A 17,533-nucleotide genomic window follows, 5' to 3' on the forward strand; every position below is an offset into this window, starting at 1 on the left:
GCCCTGGTCTCTCTGCTGTCTCCGGAATGTGCACATTTTGCTTTTAGGATTCTGTGTTCCTGGTAACCTGGTTAACAGTTTAGAGCAATTTTCCCAAAGTTTAGAGCAAGGACAAATGGAGATTGTTGAGATGATTTTATGCATTAGATATGGAGCCAACGACACTGAATCATCTAGAGAAGTTATTGCCTCCTCCATTGTCTTCAATGAGCTCAAGGGTAATGTTTCATGTTGGTGTTAGTGTGCTTTTAACATCTGTCCAACACTTTTCTGATGACTTTTTTTTTTTTAAAGAGTAGGTTCCAGGCCCAGGGTTTTTTGTGTGCAAGAGGAAGGCACCAGAAATGAATAGAACATAAATGAGTTATTTTATTATCAATGTGTATATTTTTGCTGGTTTCCTTAAGTTTAGGATTGATTTTTCCATTTCACAGTAGTGATTTGCATTGTTATTTATAGATGTGAGTGTGTGTGTGTGTGTGTTCAGTTGTGTCTGGATTCCTTGTGACCCCATGGACTGTAGCCCACCAGGCTCCTCTGTCCATGGGATTCTCTAGGCAAGAATAAAGAGTACTGGAGTGGGTTGCCATTTCCTTCTCTTTTTAGATGTTTATTTAAATGTAAACATGATAAAGCAATTATCCTTTAATTAAAAAAAATAAATATAAAAAAATAAACATGAGTTGGTTTAAAGAAAAACATTGTTTTATAGTAACATTTATAAGTTTTATAACATAACATTAATAACACAGATGGCAAAAATTGGGATAGGATATACATTTGGCATATATGATAGTTAAGTACATAGCTCTTCACAGAACCCCAATTCATCCTCACCCCACCCTTTGGTCCCCACTTTCTCCTCCCTCTTAAGTCTCCCACTGAGAATCCCAAGAAGACCATCTGTGCTTCTGAGTTTGGGGAGGAGGGGGAGGAAGGGCTGCTGGGTGGCAAAAGCTCAGCTCTGGTCCCCAGGTCACCACGATGCCAGAGTACCTACGGAAACGTTTTGGTGGCAACAGGATTCCCATCATCCTGGCTGTGCTCTACCTGTTTATCTACATCTTCACCAAGATCTCGGTAAGACGGGGATGCAGCCAGTGAGAAGCTCGTTACAGCCCATTGCTGGTGGCGTCCGCTGCCCGTCCACATTCTTCTCTTATTGAGGAAGCTTCTGGGAGGTTCTAGCAAGATGGGAGGGGTGGGAACAAAGAGCAAGCAGGGGAAGAGTAAGTATGGGGAAAAGGTGGAGAGGACTCCTCCCCTGTCTCCTGCCAAAGCTTCTTCAGCAACATCTCAGGATGGCACCCGACACTGAATGGGACTCCGAGAGCCCTGGGGTGAGTCTGTCATTTTCCTCCTGGGATCAGACAGTTATCAGCTATGAGTCACATGTGCTGACAGCCATTCAATCTGTCCCACCCTGACCTTTGGATAGGCAGATCTCCTGGAAAGCGGCCAAGAGCAGATGCTTGGCAATCTCCAGGAGGTGCGGCTCGGCCTGACTCACAGGATGCCATCTTCTCTTCAATCTGGAACTGGGGGAGACCTTGTCCGGTGTGAGGTGGTGTGGGGCGGGGTACAGGAATTCCATTACATTCAAACAACTATAACTGACTGTCTGCCAGCTCCAGATGTGAAAGAAAGACTTAGAAGGACAACACTTGCTCTCATCCTGGTGGGAATCTACAGACGTGGGGAAGCCTTCCCAAGGGAAGTTACATGTGAGAACGATGCTGAGAAAATATAGAGAAAGAGGAACTGGCATTCCAGATAGATGGACAGAACACGCAACTTTGACTTGTTAGGGAAACAGGGTATATTTCAGCATGCCTGGGGGACTGGGAGCATGAAGTGAGTAAAGGAAATGAAATCAAGTGGCAGGCAAACTGTGAAGCACCTGGCATAGAGCTCTAACTTATTTGGACATTATCTGAGGGGCTCTTGAGAGTCCCTTGGACAGAAGGAGATCAAACTAGTCAATCCTCAAGGAATACTCATTGGGAGGACTGATGCTGAAGCTGAAGCATCAATACTTTGGCCACCTGATGCAAAGAGCCGACTCATTGGAAAAGACCTTGATGTTGGGAAAGATTGAGGGCAGGAGGAGAAGTGGGCAACAGAGGGTGAGATGGTTGGATGGCATCACTGACTCAATGGACATGAGTTTCAGCAAACTCCGGAAGACAGTGAAGGACAGGGAAGCCTGGTGTGCTGCAGTTTGTGGGGTTGCAAAGAGTCGGACACAACTTAGCAATTGAACAACAATCTTGGGGGCAAGTAGGGAGCCACTGAAGAGTTTTGATGAGGAGGAGAGGATGAGATGATCATGATGGTATTTGATAAGGCTGCAGTGTGGAGGATGGAGTGTAAGCAGATCAAGAAGAGAAGCAGGAAGACCACTGAGGAACCTGTATTAGCCTAGTGAAGGGATCTCAAACATAATCACCCATAGGGTTCCCATTTGAGACCCTTGATCTGGGAAGAGATGGGTGAAGAAAGGATAACATATGTTTCTGTGTTTCTCAGAATCAAGGCTAGGGCCTGAGCCTGGGGAAATTGTGCTAAAATGTCCACTCATTCATACACCCATTGACTTCTCTCTAGGTGGACATGTATGCAGGCGCCATCTTCATTCAGCAGTCTTTGCATGTGAATCTCTACTTGGCCATAGTCGGGTTGCTGGCCGTCACAGCTCTATACACCATCGCAGGTACGACTGGACAAGGGGTGCTGCTGGGAGAGGTGGTGGGCAGGAGCTGTGATCCATCCTATCTTTTCCTGGCCCGTCTTCTGATATTCCAGTATGCTAAGACCTTGCCTTCATGAACTCTCAATCTGTTACCCTGGGAGATATGATTTCTCTTGGCCAGAGGGAAAAGATTGTCTGATGGCAGGGAGGATTTCAAAATGTGCCATACCTACATAAAGCTATTTTCCATTTATTTCTTTAAGAACTTTTTCTTAGAACCTACTAAATGCTGAGCAGGTGTATTCACAAGCACAGTGCATAGCTGGATCACAAACCACTGCAGTTTTGGAGCCTGAGGCTCGTCTTTTCCCCTAAGACTTGCATCCCAGAAGAGCGGCTGGTGGGGAGCAGGGCCTTGATATGTATCTGCTTTTTCTTTTTTATAATATTTATTTATCTGACATGCTGGGTCTTCACTGTTGCACACGGGTTTTCTCTAGTTGTGGTTACTCTACGGTTTCAGCGCATGGGCTTCTCATTGTGGTGGCTTCTCTCATTGTGGAGAAAAGGCTCTAGGATGAGAGGGCTTCAGTAGCTGTGGCACACGGGCTTAGTTGCTCTGCAGCATGTGGGATCTTCCTGGACCAGGGATCGAACCCGTGTTCTCTGCACTGGCAGACAGATTCTTATCCACTGGGCCACCAGGGAAGTCCTGGACTGGGCTTCTTAAAGAAGCATAGTCGTCTTAGGACAACACAAGAACAAGAGCAGGGGCTGCAGGGGCCCCTTGAGGCCCAGGCTTGAAGCTCCATAATATCCCCCTCCACCATATCTATTGGTTAAAGCAAGCCATTTGGCCAAGCCAATTTAAGAGGAAGAGGAATCAACTTCACCTCAATATGAAAGGACAGCAAAGCTACATGACAAAGTGGGCAGGCACATGAGAAATGGATCCTGCTGTGGCCATCTTTGCAAAGAGTCAACACTAAGACCTCTGTCCCTTCAGGTCCTGAATTTCAAAGTTTCCTCTGCCACCCACCCAGAATAACTCCTCTCCATCAGAGTACCTGACCGTCACCTCTGTGCTCATCTCCCCTCTAGGTGGCCTGGCAGCTGTGATCTACACGGATGCTCTACAGACTCTGATCATGCTTATAGGAGCGCTCATCCTGATGGGCTACAGTAAGTGGGGTCCCAGGGTCATTTGGGTGGATGACAGCACCTCTCTCAAGAAGGGACATCTGCTTTCTTCACAGTTTCAAACCCAGCTGGGGGATTCCTACTTGAGGCATTGGTTATTTTAGCTGGAAGAGAACTGTGCTTATCATGGAAACTTATCTGTTTCTTAAGGAAAAATTAATAGAACTTCTTATACTGGTGTGGATAAATAAATAACAAAATAAAAGGAAGTAAAGGAATCGTTCTTCCTTACAGGAAAATTCCAATTAATAAATGCAGGTGGGGTGAGGGAAATAGAATAACACCATTAGAACACCATAGTAATAACTGCTACAGGCAAAAGCCAACGATAAATGCTGAAGTTAGCAAGTGAAAGTTTATGAAGAAATAGCATATTTGCTTGGTCTCGAAGCATCAAATCCAAAATATTTGTTCATTACAAGGGGACATACATCCACTTTACAGTGGAGAAGCATGGCACCACTGTACTAAGTGATCAAGATATAGTAACTGATAACACAATAATCAGGTGTACCCATATGTAGCTTCTTATATGGTCACTGAGGACACAGTCACCTCTGTGCCATTCTTGCTGAAATATATACCCTCAACTTCATCGTTTATAAACATCAGACAAAGTGAGGGACATTTTACAAACTACAATGATCAGTATTCTTCAAAAGCATCAGGGGCATGAAAAATAAAGACAGACTGAGGAACTACGAAGAGAGGAGGAAAATAAAGAGACACAGTGAATAAACACAGTGTAGGATCCTGATCTGACTTCCAGAAGAGGAAAAGAACATGAGCGGTGCGATCGGAACAGCTTCTATTGTGGTTAATGGTAATGCACCCATGTTAATTTCTTAGTTTCCGTAATACTAGGAGAAGGGTGTATGGAAACTCTCTGTGCTACTTATACAACTCTTCTGTATGTCTATAGTTATCTCAAAATTAAAAGTTCAAAAATTAATAAGTATTAAAACCCTTGTGATCCGGATGTGCTATCATTTAATGCTCACAGCAACCCAATGGTATTGGTATTACTGTTGTTCCCTTTGTTGGATGAGAAAATTAGGGCACCAACTGTCAGAAAGTTGCCCAATGTCACAAAGCCAGAATTCAAAGCCAGGATTCAAGCCCCAGTCAGACTGACCTCCGATCTCACCCTCTTCCTTCCCTATCACACTGGCTGGTGATAAGAGTAGGGAGATAATGTGGGTAATAACTTTATTGGGAAGAGTCTAGGAGCAGGAGTCAAAGAGTGTAGGCAAGAATTTTTACCTTAACTTTGTGTCTTTCTGCACAGTTATGCAGAATGTTGTGCATGCGTTACTTTTACCTTTCAAACAACATTTTAAAAAAATCATGGAATAATAAATTAGTTTCACACACACACACACAAAAAAAAACAGCAATAAGACTTGCTTATTATAAACTGTATCAGGAAATGTTCTGGATCCTTACAAAGAAGAAAAACTTCACTGATTTATATAAAGAAGAAAACAAATGAGTAATAAATATATAAAGACACATGTTCAGCCTCACTAGATAAATGTTGAGTGTGGTTGCTATCATAATATTTTGAATCTCCCAGGGCCACATAAGTGACTCATAACACTCTCGGGTTTTGGAGGCAAAAGAGCCAAAAGATAGACCTTCACATGGTTTGCTATTTAGCCAACTCCCTGATCTCTTTTCCTAAATATGGGGTCTCAATGAGGAAGTTCCACTATTTAATTCATTATGATCAGTCAGGAGAGAGATAACCGATTCACCTTCAGCAATCTTCCTCATTCTGCTATATCTAGCAGACTTTCTCCTAAGGTATCTGCAGGTTTTTAAATGTGGAAAACTGATTGACAATATATGCTTGATTTTCTTTCTTTCTTTTTTTTAATCATAAAGCTTATTTTATTTTTTAAAATTAATCTTTATTGGAATATAGTTGATTTACCGTGCTGTGTGAGTTTCTGCTGTACAGCAACATCAATCAGTCATATATATAATATATATATATTATATATATGTATAGCCACTCTTTTTAAGACTCTTTTCCCATGTAAATTATTACAGAGTATTTAGGAGAGTTGCCTGTGCTATGCAGTAGGTTCTTTTTAGTTATCTATTTAATATATAGTGATTTGTATATGTCAATTTGAATCCCCTTGTTTATCATGGTTTTATTTCTGTGCCTTTAAAAATGTATTTATTTATTTATTGGTTGTGCTGGGTCTTCATTGCTGTGTGGGGTTTTCTGTAGTTCCAGCGAGGGGGGCTACTTTCTAATTGTGGTGTGCTGGCTTCTCATTGCAGTGGTTTCTCTTGTTGCTGAGCATAGGCGCTAGGGTGCACAGGCTTCAGCAGCTGTGGTATGAGGGCTCAGCAGTTGTGGTTTCTGGGCTCTAGAGCACAGCCTAAATAGTTGTGGTGAGAGGGCTTAGTTGCCCTGTGGCATGCGGAATCTTTCCAGACCAGGAATCTAACTCACGTCTCCTGCATTGGCAGGTGAAGTCTTTGCCACTGGGTCACCAGGAAAGTCTTGTTTTTGTGCTCTGAATTCTGTTCCATTGGTCTACAGGACTGCTTTTTCATAATATCATACTGTTTTGATTACTATAGCTTTGTAATATAGTTTGACATCAGAAAATGTGATGCTTCCAGCTTTGATCTTTCTCAAGGTTGCTTTGGCTATTCAGGATCCTTTGTGGTTCCATGTAAATGCTAGGATTGTTTTTTTTTTTCCTTTCTTTCTTCTATTTCTGTGAAAAATGCCATTGAAATTTAGATAGGGATTTCATTGCATCTGTGGATCACATTGAGTAGTATGGACATTTTAACAATCTTGATCTTCCAGTCCATTTAACATGGAATATCTGTCCACTTATTTGTGTCTTCTTCAATTTCTTTTATCACTCTTATTTATTGTTTTCAGTGTACGGATCTTTTCACCTCCTTGATTAAATTGATTCCTATTTTATTCTTTTAGATGCAATTAGAAACAATATTGCTTTCTTTTCATTGAAGTATAGTCAATTTACAGTATTGTATTAGTTTGAGGTGTAAATATATATGTGTATATATATTCAGATTATTTTCCATTATAGATTATAAATTATTTAATATAGTGCCCTGTGCTATACAGTAAATTCATGTTGTTTATTTCATATGTAGTAATGTGTATTGGTACTATTTTCTGAATATCTCTTTCCAATAGTATCTGCTTATGTGTTTGGTTACTCAGTTGTGTCCAGCTATTTGCAACCCCATGGACTGTAGCCCACCAGGCTCCTCCCTTCCGTGGGAATTTTCCAGGCAAGACCACTGGAGTGGGTGGCCATGCCCTTCTCCAGGGGATGTTCCCAACCCAGGGATCAAACCCAGGTCTCCCACAGTGCAGGCATATTCTTTACTGTCTAAGCCACCAGGGAGGCCTGAATAGTATATAGAAACACAATTGATTATTGCATATTGATTTTGTATTCTGCAGCTTTACTAGATTCATTCATTTATTAGTTTTAACTGTTTTTGGTGGAATCTTTAGGATTTTTTATATATAATATATTATCAGCAAACAGGGACAACTTATTTTCAAATATTGGAGATTTTTCTGATATATTTCTGTTATTTTTTGTTTAATTCCATTACAATAATAGAATATATTTTGTATGATGTTATTTCTTATTAATTTATTGAGGTTTGTTTTATGGCCAGAAACATTGCCTATTTTGATGAATCTTCTAAGAGTACTTGAGAAGACTATGTATTCTGCTATTGTTGGGTGTAGTGCTTTATAAATTTCAATTGGGTCAACTTGGTTGATAGTGTTGTATAAATCTTCTTTATCTGTATAAATATTTTTGTCTTATTTTTCCATCAACCACTAAAAAGGGGGTATTGAGGTCTCCAACTATAATAGTTGACTTCTTTCTCTTCTTAGGATTGTTATGAGCTCTTGGTGAACTGACCTCCTTATCATTATGTGGTGTTCCTATCTATCCTTGGCTGTATTCTTTGTTCTGGAGTCTAATTTGTCTAATATTAATATAGTCTGTCTAGCTTTCTCTTGACTTGAATGGTATATATTCAAGGTCCAATTACTGATAATTGGACCACAAACAATTATCCTTCCCTCCCACTACCACAAAATAATTTTTCAGGGAAAAAAGCATGACAAAAATTTATCATCAAAAATATTTTCCCCCCAGTAGCCACTGTTTACCACACTCTTCCACAAAAATAAGCCAGGCTGCTGGTTACATATCATTCTTACCCAAATGGTAACACCAACCCCTTCTCTTCCATACCAAGAAACAAACAAACAAAAAATACCCAAGAAAAGAAATGAAACAAAAAAGACAAACACAATCTTCCAGAACATAATCCAGTGAGAGCAGTGTTATTTTGGGGATAACCTTGAATCCTTTCGATTAATATAACAAAGCAAATTATCTGCAAACTACAGTGCTTTATTATTTTTTATAGACAACTCATGCTTGTGCCGGATGCTGTGCATTTTATATGCAGAATCTCACTTAGTCCTTGCTCCAGTGCTGTGAGGTTGGCACTTTATTATTACCACTCGCAGATGAAAAACTGAATCTCAGATGGAGAAATGACTTTCTCAAGGCCATAGATTACTTGGACCACTCTTGAAATACCATAAATTGGGATAGCTGAGAAGAAGTTTAGAGGTGAAAGTATGTTTCCTTAAGGCAGAGTTTCTTAACGTGGGGTCCATGGACAGAAGGTACAGGTTTTGTGAACCTTGGATGGGAAAGAAATCCATCTGTTTTCACAAATCTATCAGTGACATTTAGCATCTTTCAGTTATTAGCATAGGCAGCTCACCACAGGGATATTAGCAATATCTGTGACTTTGAAACCAAAATATAACCCTGATGTTTTTATCCAAATGTTTTTATAATTGCTGCTGATGTGTTGAAACACTGTCTGTGTCCATGGTTACTTTAAAACTAGATTGTTATTTGACCCACTGTGGAGTCTTTGTATTTAATGGTGCAAATAAATAAATTACTATGTCTTAGTTCTCATGGTTTGATGAGTGCCTTCGATGTATTTGGCTTCCTTTATAATTGATGTATTTTGTATTAGGAGGAAATGGCAACCTACTCCAACATTCTCATCTGGGAAATCCCATAGACAGAGGTGGCTGGCGGACTATAGTCCACGGAGTTGCAAGAGTCAGACACGACTTAGTGACTAAACGACAATTTTGTACTATATATTTAGAAATATTATTCTAAGAAGCAATCCATAGTCACTACCAAAGGCATTAAAAAAATGTTTTTTTAAAATAGGAGGCTAAGAAGCTCTAAGTCAATTAACTTTGCTGTGGTTCTAAGTAGGATTTCACCAATCTCCAACCATTCCCTTATGAGCTGCTGTGGATCAATCTGAGTTCCTGGCAAATTTGGGCTTCCTCTCAATTCTAGGTTTTGCTGCAGTTGGTGGGTTGGAAGGCTTGGAGGAGAAATATTTTTTGGCAATGGCCAGCAACCGGAGCGGGAACAGCAGCTGCGGGTTGCCCCGGGAAGATGCCTTCCATATTTTCCGAGACCCAGTGACGTCTGATCTCCCATGGCCCGGGATCCTATTTGGAATGTCCATCCCGTCTCTCTGGTATTGGTGCACGGATCAGGTACAGGGCAGCAGGCTGAGCCCCTGGAATGCTTCCTTGGGGTGTCTAGAAGCTGGGTTTTTGTCCTTCCCCTATCTGTTCTCTTATTTCTCTACTACTCTACACATCATCTGCTTATTCTTGCTCATATGGCAAATCCAAAGCTGCTGCTTTTTGCAAAGGGAAAACTTAATACATTCTGCTGAATGTCTGGAAAGACCCAGTAAGCAAAAGTGATGATATATTTTAAATGGAGGTTTTAGCTGACATTGGTATTATTTGCTCCACAAATACTGTACCAGCTGCTTGGAAGTCATAGGTAAACAAGGACACTCGGTCCTTGTAGAACTCACTTTCTTCTGACAGAAGTAGACAGCAGTAAATAAATAAATGGAACATTACAAGGTGATAACTGTCATTAAAAAAAAAAAAGGAGGCTGAGAGTGTGAGAGTGACATTTTAAAATAGGGTGGTCAGGAGAATCATGGTTGAGAAGTGACCTTTGGCAAAGGAGGAGAGCAAGTGGGTTCTGGTGATTGTCAAGGAAGAGAGTTTGGGGCAGAGGGACCCACCAAAGCCAATCCCTTAAAGCAAATATCTAACTGGTGAAAAAAAAAAAGAAATTAGAAAGGCAAAAGACACTGCTGTGGGTAAAATAAGCCTGTTGTGTTAAAAGGTGGGGATAGAATCCATATTTGCATTTGCTTGTATTTGCTGAAGAGCTTCCCAGGTGGTGCTAGTGCTAAAGAACCCACCTGCCAACGCAGGAGACATAAGAGACGCTGGTTCGATCCCTGGGTTGGGAAGATCCCCTGGAGGAGGAGATGGCAGCCCCACTAGTATTCATGCCTGGAGAATTCCATGGACAGAGGAGCCTGGTGGGCTGCAGTCCATAGGGTTGCAAAGAGCCAGACACGACTGAGCGACTGAAAGAGCATGGGCGCACACGTGAATGTGCTGAGGGAAACTCCAGATGGATTACCTAAAACTGAGGGCGATTACTTCCGGGGGTAGGTGTGCCAGGAAGGACGGGAGCCATTTCACTGCACACCTTTTTATACTTTCTCAGATTTCAAGCCCATGAATACGTCATCTATTGAAATTGGTTTTTCCATTACATTAAAGATCAGCAATCTGTGTGCCATTTTGGAAGCTGTATTTCATATTCAGAGCTGATGAGACTTTAACCAAAATAATGATCATGGAGCTGGGCCACTGAATTGGTGCAGGAGGCACTGCAGAGAGTGAACCTCGGTCACCCCATGGGTGAGAACACCTCTGAGTGAAGAGCTAAAACCCAAGCCAGAGATGGGTACAGTGTTGCCCCTTTAGAAAATCACTCTCCCCTCTTAACCCCCTCCCCTGATCTTTTCCTTAGCAAATACTGGCTGGAGAGTGCAGCCAATATTCAGCCCATCTGAATTGGGCAGGAGACAGTTCAGATGCAGGCTTGAGCCTGGGCTTTCTAAACCTTAACAGGCTTGGACTGAAGTTCAGGTGGCATAACTTTGTTTAGTATCTTCAGCCTCTGTTTTCTCATTAGTGGGATTACTAATAATTGTAAAAGACAGAAGCACTGGGAATTTGCTCATAGTCCTTTCTGTTGCAGGGGCATTTAATAAACTGTTAAAATCATTTACCTTTTTGCTATGGTTTTATGCTACTGCTCTTGACACAGGTCACCAGCTTATATTTATTAATCAATACGAATATTTCCTTGAGATGCCTCACCCCCTCACTAGCTGGGATTTCAGTGTACATCCCTTGAAGCCCACCTTCGACCCACCTCGTATTGTTCAAGAGCCTGGGGACTTAATCCAGGATGACTCGAACATCTTCTGGACGCCAGGGAGGGCGAGAGGGCCCAGAAAACCAAGCCTTCTTTGGACCCCACGGCTCTCGGTCTTGTTGCTGCTGAGCTGGATTCTGTGGCCCCCAAAGGCTGTGTTATGTGTTAGTTCCTTGTGCTGGCGCTGCCCTAGGAGAAGCACGTGTTTGGTCAGCTCTGTGTGTAGCTCACTTTAGAGCAGAAGAAAGGCAAAGTGGCATGCATGGTGCACGGATTGAGAGCGTGTTTTAGATCTTTCTGTGCAGAGACAGAAGGGCAAATCACAATCAATAATGACACTTAACCATTTATTGATCACTGTGCCATTTACCAGTAATTGATTGAAGCATTTCCTATGTATTAGCTCATTCATGTTCATAACATTTCTATGAGCTCTGCTCCATTACTTGGGTCTGGGGGTTGTCATACAGGGCCACACACTCTTCACAGGGCTTGTGGGGTTTTGGGCAGCACAACGCTCTTAAAACTTACTCAGCTGCCTCTTAAATTCCCCTCTGGAGGCTCCACTTCATGGGAATAAAAACCAACATTCTTTCAGTCACAGCTTTGAACCTGCCATCGCAAGGGCTAGGCTTTCCAAAGCTATAAACCCTCCTATCTGCTTCCAGATGGACTGACAAGGATTGAAGCTTGAATGCCTAATTTGGCACTTTTGAGCGACTGCGTTCACTTGCTCTGTCGCGTCCGACTCTTTGTGACCCCAGGGACCATAGCCCACTAGGCTCCTCTGTCCATGGAATTCTCCAGGTAAGAATACTGGAGTGGGTTGCCATTTCCTTCTCCAGGGGATCTTCCCAATCCAGGGATCGAACCTGAGTCTCCTGTGCCTCCTACATTGCAGGCGGATTCTTATCACTGAGCTACTGGGGATGCCCCTTTGGCATCTTAATGAAGCCATTAAAAAAAAGTATCCTATAGATGCTATATTGTTACATGTAACTACCACATTCTTAAGTATTCTAGAAAGCCCAATGGGTGTATGTTTGGAGTTATGAGAAACAACAGGTAACAGTTAAATCAGCTTCTAGACAAAGACATCCAAGTTCCCAGCTCGAGCCTCACTGTTCCCCCACCTCTCCTCAAATAAGCTGATTCCATGTTTTAGACTCGTTCATTGACAGCATCCAAACAAATAATAATAATCTATGCAGTTGAGGAAACACTTGTTTGCAAGTCACAGGAAAAAAAAAAAAAAAACACATCAAGTTTAAACCAGCTTAGGAAAAGGGTGGGGAATTTATTACCTCATGGATTACGAACTGCAGGAAGGTGTACTAGCCTTCAGAAACTCCTGGAACATACTCTGGTATCCTTCTCCATGGTCTTTATTTCTTACCTGCGGACTTCATTGTTTCTCATCGAGGTCCAGTGGAAAGAGACTGACAACTCGCAAAGTCCCAAATCCAAAAACCCTGTGGAAGGGCTCTGGTTGGCCAGGCTTGGGTCCCGTGCCTACCCCTGGATCAGGCAGGATCTGTGCCCAAGAAGACAGGATAGCCATGTGGAGAGGGGGTGGGTTTCAAAAGAAGAAGCAGGACACTCCAGCAAGCCTGTGCCAGTGATGAATGCTTTTTAAAAATGGGAAGGATTCCAGCTTTGTCCTGCTCACCACCATTAATGGTGGTAATGACATTTCACTCCTCTTGTCTACTGTTCACAGAACCAACTTATAAAAGCTCTGGTAGATGGCTCAGTGGTAAAGAATCCGCCTGCCCATGCAGGAGACATGGGTTTGATCCCTGGGTTGGAAAGCTCCCCTGAAGAAAGGAATGGCAATCCACTCCAGTATTCTTGTCTGGGAAATCTCATGGACAGAGGAGCCTGGTGAGCTACAGTCCATAGGATCACAAAGAGTCAGACATGACTTAGCCACTAAACAACAATTCACCAAGGTCTCTGCAACTTCTCCAGAGGCTTCAAGACCCCAAACCTCAGGAAATAGTAGAGAAAATTCTGAGCTCATGTAGATGCCATCTGAAGGCTGGAGCAGGGACCGGTCTTTCCACTCAAAAAACACTCGACAGCATGTCGTTCCCTTTGAATGGATAAATCTTTTTTTGCTATTCAAAATTTGGGTATATTGCAAAATCATCACCAAAGTAAATGTAGTTATTTTTCATCACCACACATAGTTTCACTATTTCTCTTGTGATGAGACCTTTTTTAGTGTAATGAGAACTTTTAAGATCATCTCTTAGCAACTTAAAGATAGGCGACCCAGTATTAACTATAGTCACCATGCAGTACATTACATCCCTAGGACTTCTTTTATAACTAAAATTTGTGCTTTTTGACTCCCTTCACCCATTTTGCCCACCCCCACCCTTTGTCTCTGGCAACTACCAATCTGTTCTAAAGGGATAAATTTTGATAAGACCTACCTTATGCCTCCCATCAGAGAAAAGGGGGTCAGTCTAAGACCTAGGTGTACCAGTATGCAGTAACTATAAGCCCAGATACACCAATCCTGTTGGTGGAAATATCTCAGAACCTCTCTTTCTCTTCTATCCTCCTTCCAGTTCTTGCTTTCTCTGCCTTGGTGTAGCTCCTGCAGCTGGACCACTGGGCCACAGGGATTGAGAATAAAAGAGATGCTTCTTTGGAGAAGCCAGATCCACTAGGCTCCTGAGTCTATATGCCTACCAAGAAGCCACGCACATCTAATTTGCTTTAAGAGAAAGTCATCTCAACTTCAAACCACCCCACTGTTTTCCAGGTGATTGTTCAGCGGACTCTGGCTGCCAAGAACCTGTCCCACGCCAAAGGGGGCTCTCTGATGGCCGCATACCTGAAGGTGCTACCCCTTTTCATCATGGTGTTCCCGGGTATGGTCAGCCGTGTCCTCTTTCCAGGTAAGAAGACAGCTGGGAGGAGAGATTTTCTATGAGTCTCAGACCCAGTAAAGTGTTCTAAACATATTACCGACTGCCCCATGAGAGTGAGACTGGTGTCCCTTCCTTGTGATTCCACTGAGGCATCTCCATTCCAGTATCTACTGATTCTGTGCTGTTTCCCAATATTGGTTCAATGGGCATGTCCTATAGATGTCCCAGGCCTAACAGAGTGGAGACCTATCCAGGGCTTTGCCTCAACTATACATTTTATTTTATTTATTTATTTATTTTTTGCACTCTCAACTATACATTTTAGTTATTTAGTTGACTGCACCAGGCCTTAGTTGCAAGCACTTGAGAGCTTTGATCTTTGTTGAGGCATGTGAACACTTGGTTGTGGCATGTGGGATCTAGATCCCTTACCAGGGATTGAACCCAGGTCCCTGCATTGGGAGTGTGGAGTCATAGCCACTGGACCACTAGGGAAGTCCCTCAACTATACATATATATTTAAAACCACAAACTAGGCTAAATCTTGTCCCAGATGCCAGCTCCCTGAAATCTCACGTGAGGGCACCCCTCACACTTCAGTGGTTTGGCAACTTCAGCCCAATGGAACCCTTCAGTTCAGTTCAGTTCAGTCGCTCAGTCGTGTCCGACTCTTTGTGACCCCATGGACTGCAGCACGCCAGGCTTCCCTGTCCATCACCAACTCCCGGAGCTTGCTCAAACTCATGTCCATTGAGTCGGTGATGCCATCCAGCCATCTCATCCTCTGTTGTGCCTTCAATCTTCTCCTCCTGTCTTCAATCTTTTCCAGCATCAGGGTCTTTTCCAATGAGTCGTTTCTTCCCGTCAGGTGGCCAAAGTATTGGAATTTCAGCTTCAGCATCAATCCTTCCAATGAATATTCAGAACTGATTTCCTTTAGGATTAACTGGTTTGATCTCCTTGCTGTCCAAGGGACTCTCAAGAGTCTTCTCCAACACCACAGTTCAAAAGCATCAATTCTTTGGCCCTCAGCTTTCTTTATAGTCCAACTCTCACATCCATATGTGACTACTGGGAAAACCATAGCTCTGACTGGTTGGACCTCTGTTGGCAAAGTAATATCTCTGCTTTTTAATATGCCACAAGGAAAGCATAGAACCCTTGGTGGGGTACTTTTCTTAACAAAACTGGGGTATCAAACCTCTAAAGTATTTGCCTTATCTATAAAAAAACTTGGTAGAGGGATGAGGTTTTCAGCATGGAGATTAAACAGGCCTAGGAGTGGAAAATGTTATTGGGAGTCATTGTGATGTCAGGAACTGGTGATCTCTATACCTGTACCTGTAGACAGGTGCATCTACTTCCAAAACCTGTCTCTTAATAAGGCTACTGTCTCTCTCAGGAAATCACATCTTAAGCTTTGGATCTATATCTGGAAGATCCATAACAAGACCCTGATCCTCACTCATAGCAGTCAGCCAATCAGTGATGATTATTAAATGAAACATAACGCCACATTCCATGACCCTAGGGAGTTGTAACATCTCAGATGAGTCTGGTCCTCATGAAAAAGTAAAAGAAAATAGATATCAAAACACTCTAGCCTATGGTACCAGCAATAAGTGAGAAATGAATTTGAGAGAGTGAGGCAGGGTGGAGATGGTGAGGTGGGCATGGTGGATTTGAAGGTCTTGATCAGAGCTTCTCAAAGTGTGATCCCCAGTCCAGCAGCATCAGAGTGGCCTTGGAACTTGCTAGAAAGGCAAACTTTTCAGACCTCATCCAAGACCTATCGAATCCAGGTCTTTGGGGATGGGGCCCAACAGAAGGTGGAGAATCCCTGGTCTAAAGGGCCAGGGGCTGGGCCAAGCCACCGTTCCTACCCATTTCCACTCTTCTCTCCGTCTCAGCCCCAGCAGCTCCCTGCTGAATCTTCAGATGGGTCCAGTACTGCCTCAAAGGATGCTCTGATCCTGGGCTCTCATGAGCCTGGACAACATCCTCTTCCACTTAGTCCACCTGAAAAACAATACCCACTCATTAAGGAACACTGGTAGAAACCAAGAAAGAAGCAAAATGACCCTCAAAACAATGAAACCCAAGAGTCTAGAAATGTACCTGTTTACAAACCAATCATCTCCACCTAAGCTTTGGAATAAACTAAGGTTTTGAGTCCTAGCCATGATCCTAGCTTTATGATTTGGGGATGTTATTTAGCCTCTGTGGGTCTCAATTTGCTTGTCTTTAAAATAGGTGTAATAGGGACTTCCCTGGTGGTGCAGTGGTTAAGAATCTGCCTTGCAATGCAGGTTCGATCCCTGGTCGGGGAACTAAGATCCCACATGCCATGGAGCAACTGAGCCCCCCTACCACAATTAGAGTCCATGCACCACAACCCCATGGCACAATGAAGATGCTACGTGCCACAATTAAGACCCGGGACAGCCAAATAAATAAATATTTTAAAAAATTGGTATAATAGCAATGTTTTCACAGAGTTATGAAAATTACATGAGAAGGTATGTGTAGAGTGTTAATTTGCAGCATCTGCGTCACAGTACAACTTCTATGAATGCTGGCATTTTGGAAGAAGGAGTTTTGGTGCTGTGTTTGGACTGGACTCTGCTAGAGCCATCCTTTATTTCAAGCATCATCATAGGATCTAACAAGGGAATCCACTCAACGTATGAAACGGTTGATTAATTCACCCAAGACACATGAGCAGATATTAGTGAATGATGGGTTAACAATCGCAAGGCTGTCGATTTCATTTATAACTTAAGCTGAGCCAAATAGTTTCCTTGTGACGAGCATATTTTTCAGCCCGAATGAACAAACATAATTTTCTGCCCTAAACATGCATTATAAACTTTGTGTCACATGTTTCATGGTTGAAGCTTGCATTCCTAGAGGGTTAAACAAAAACTTTGTTGTTAAATGAATTATTTCAGAGGGAGTCTTGCTCCTTCTTGGTGTCCCTTGAAGACAGGAGTTTTTGGACACTAAGAGTTTGAACTCATAACATGTGAATGTAAACAAGATCTTTGCCCCACCTGGGAGGTTCCCTACCGCCTTCTGGCCACAGGAATGTAACTATTTTCTAACTTTCTCGAAAGCTTCCTCAGACAAGCCATAAACAAGCCAAGAACTTTGACCTCTCAAAAGCATTTTTCTCAAAAAGACTGTTCCTTCTTAATACTTCCTGTCAAATATCATTTTTGGTCTGCAATCTGAATTTTGTCTAAACTGAATCAGAGTTCTGGAGGCATCTACTTTTGTTCCATAGCAATTGTTATTATTATTATTTTAAAATATATTTATTTATTTATTTGGCTGTGCTGGGTCTT

The 17,533-nt window shown here is 42.4% G+C and overlaps 1 protein-coding gene across 2 annotated transcripts in view; it reads left to right on the forward strand.

Annotated features, from left to right (window-relative positions):
* The window catches only part of SLC5A11 (solute carrier family 5 member 11), a 57,347-nt gene that overhangs the window by 29,571 nt on the left and 10,243 nt on the right, over nt 1-17,533 (forward strand). For both annotated transcript variants that reach the window (XM_070779833.1, XM_019988403.2), the window contains exons 7-11: nt 976-1,080; nt 2,608-2,713; nt 3,794-3,874; nt 9,328-9,533; nt 14,078-14,213. In XM_070779833.1, the coding sequence (XP_070635934.1) occupies nt 976-1,080; nt 2,608-2,713; nt 3,794-3,874; nt 9,328-9,533; nt 14,078-14,213 (634 nt within the window). The remainder of the gene's footprint in view (nt 1-975; nt 1,081-2,607; nt 2,714-3,793; nt 3,875-9,327; nt 9,534-14,077; nt 14,214-17,533) is intronic.

The sequence above is a fragment of the Bos indicus genome, chromosome 25 (assembly GCF_029378745.1).
Source record: "Bos indicus isolate NIAB-ARS_2022 breed Sahiwal x Tharparkar chromosome 25, NIAB-ARS_B.indTharparkar_mat_pri_1.0, whole genome shotgun sequence".
NCBI classification, from domain to species: domain Eukaryota; kingdom Metazoa; phylum Chordata; class Mammalia; order Artiodactyla; family Bovidae; genus Bos; species Bos indicus.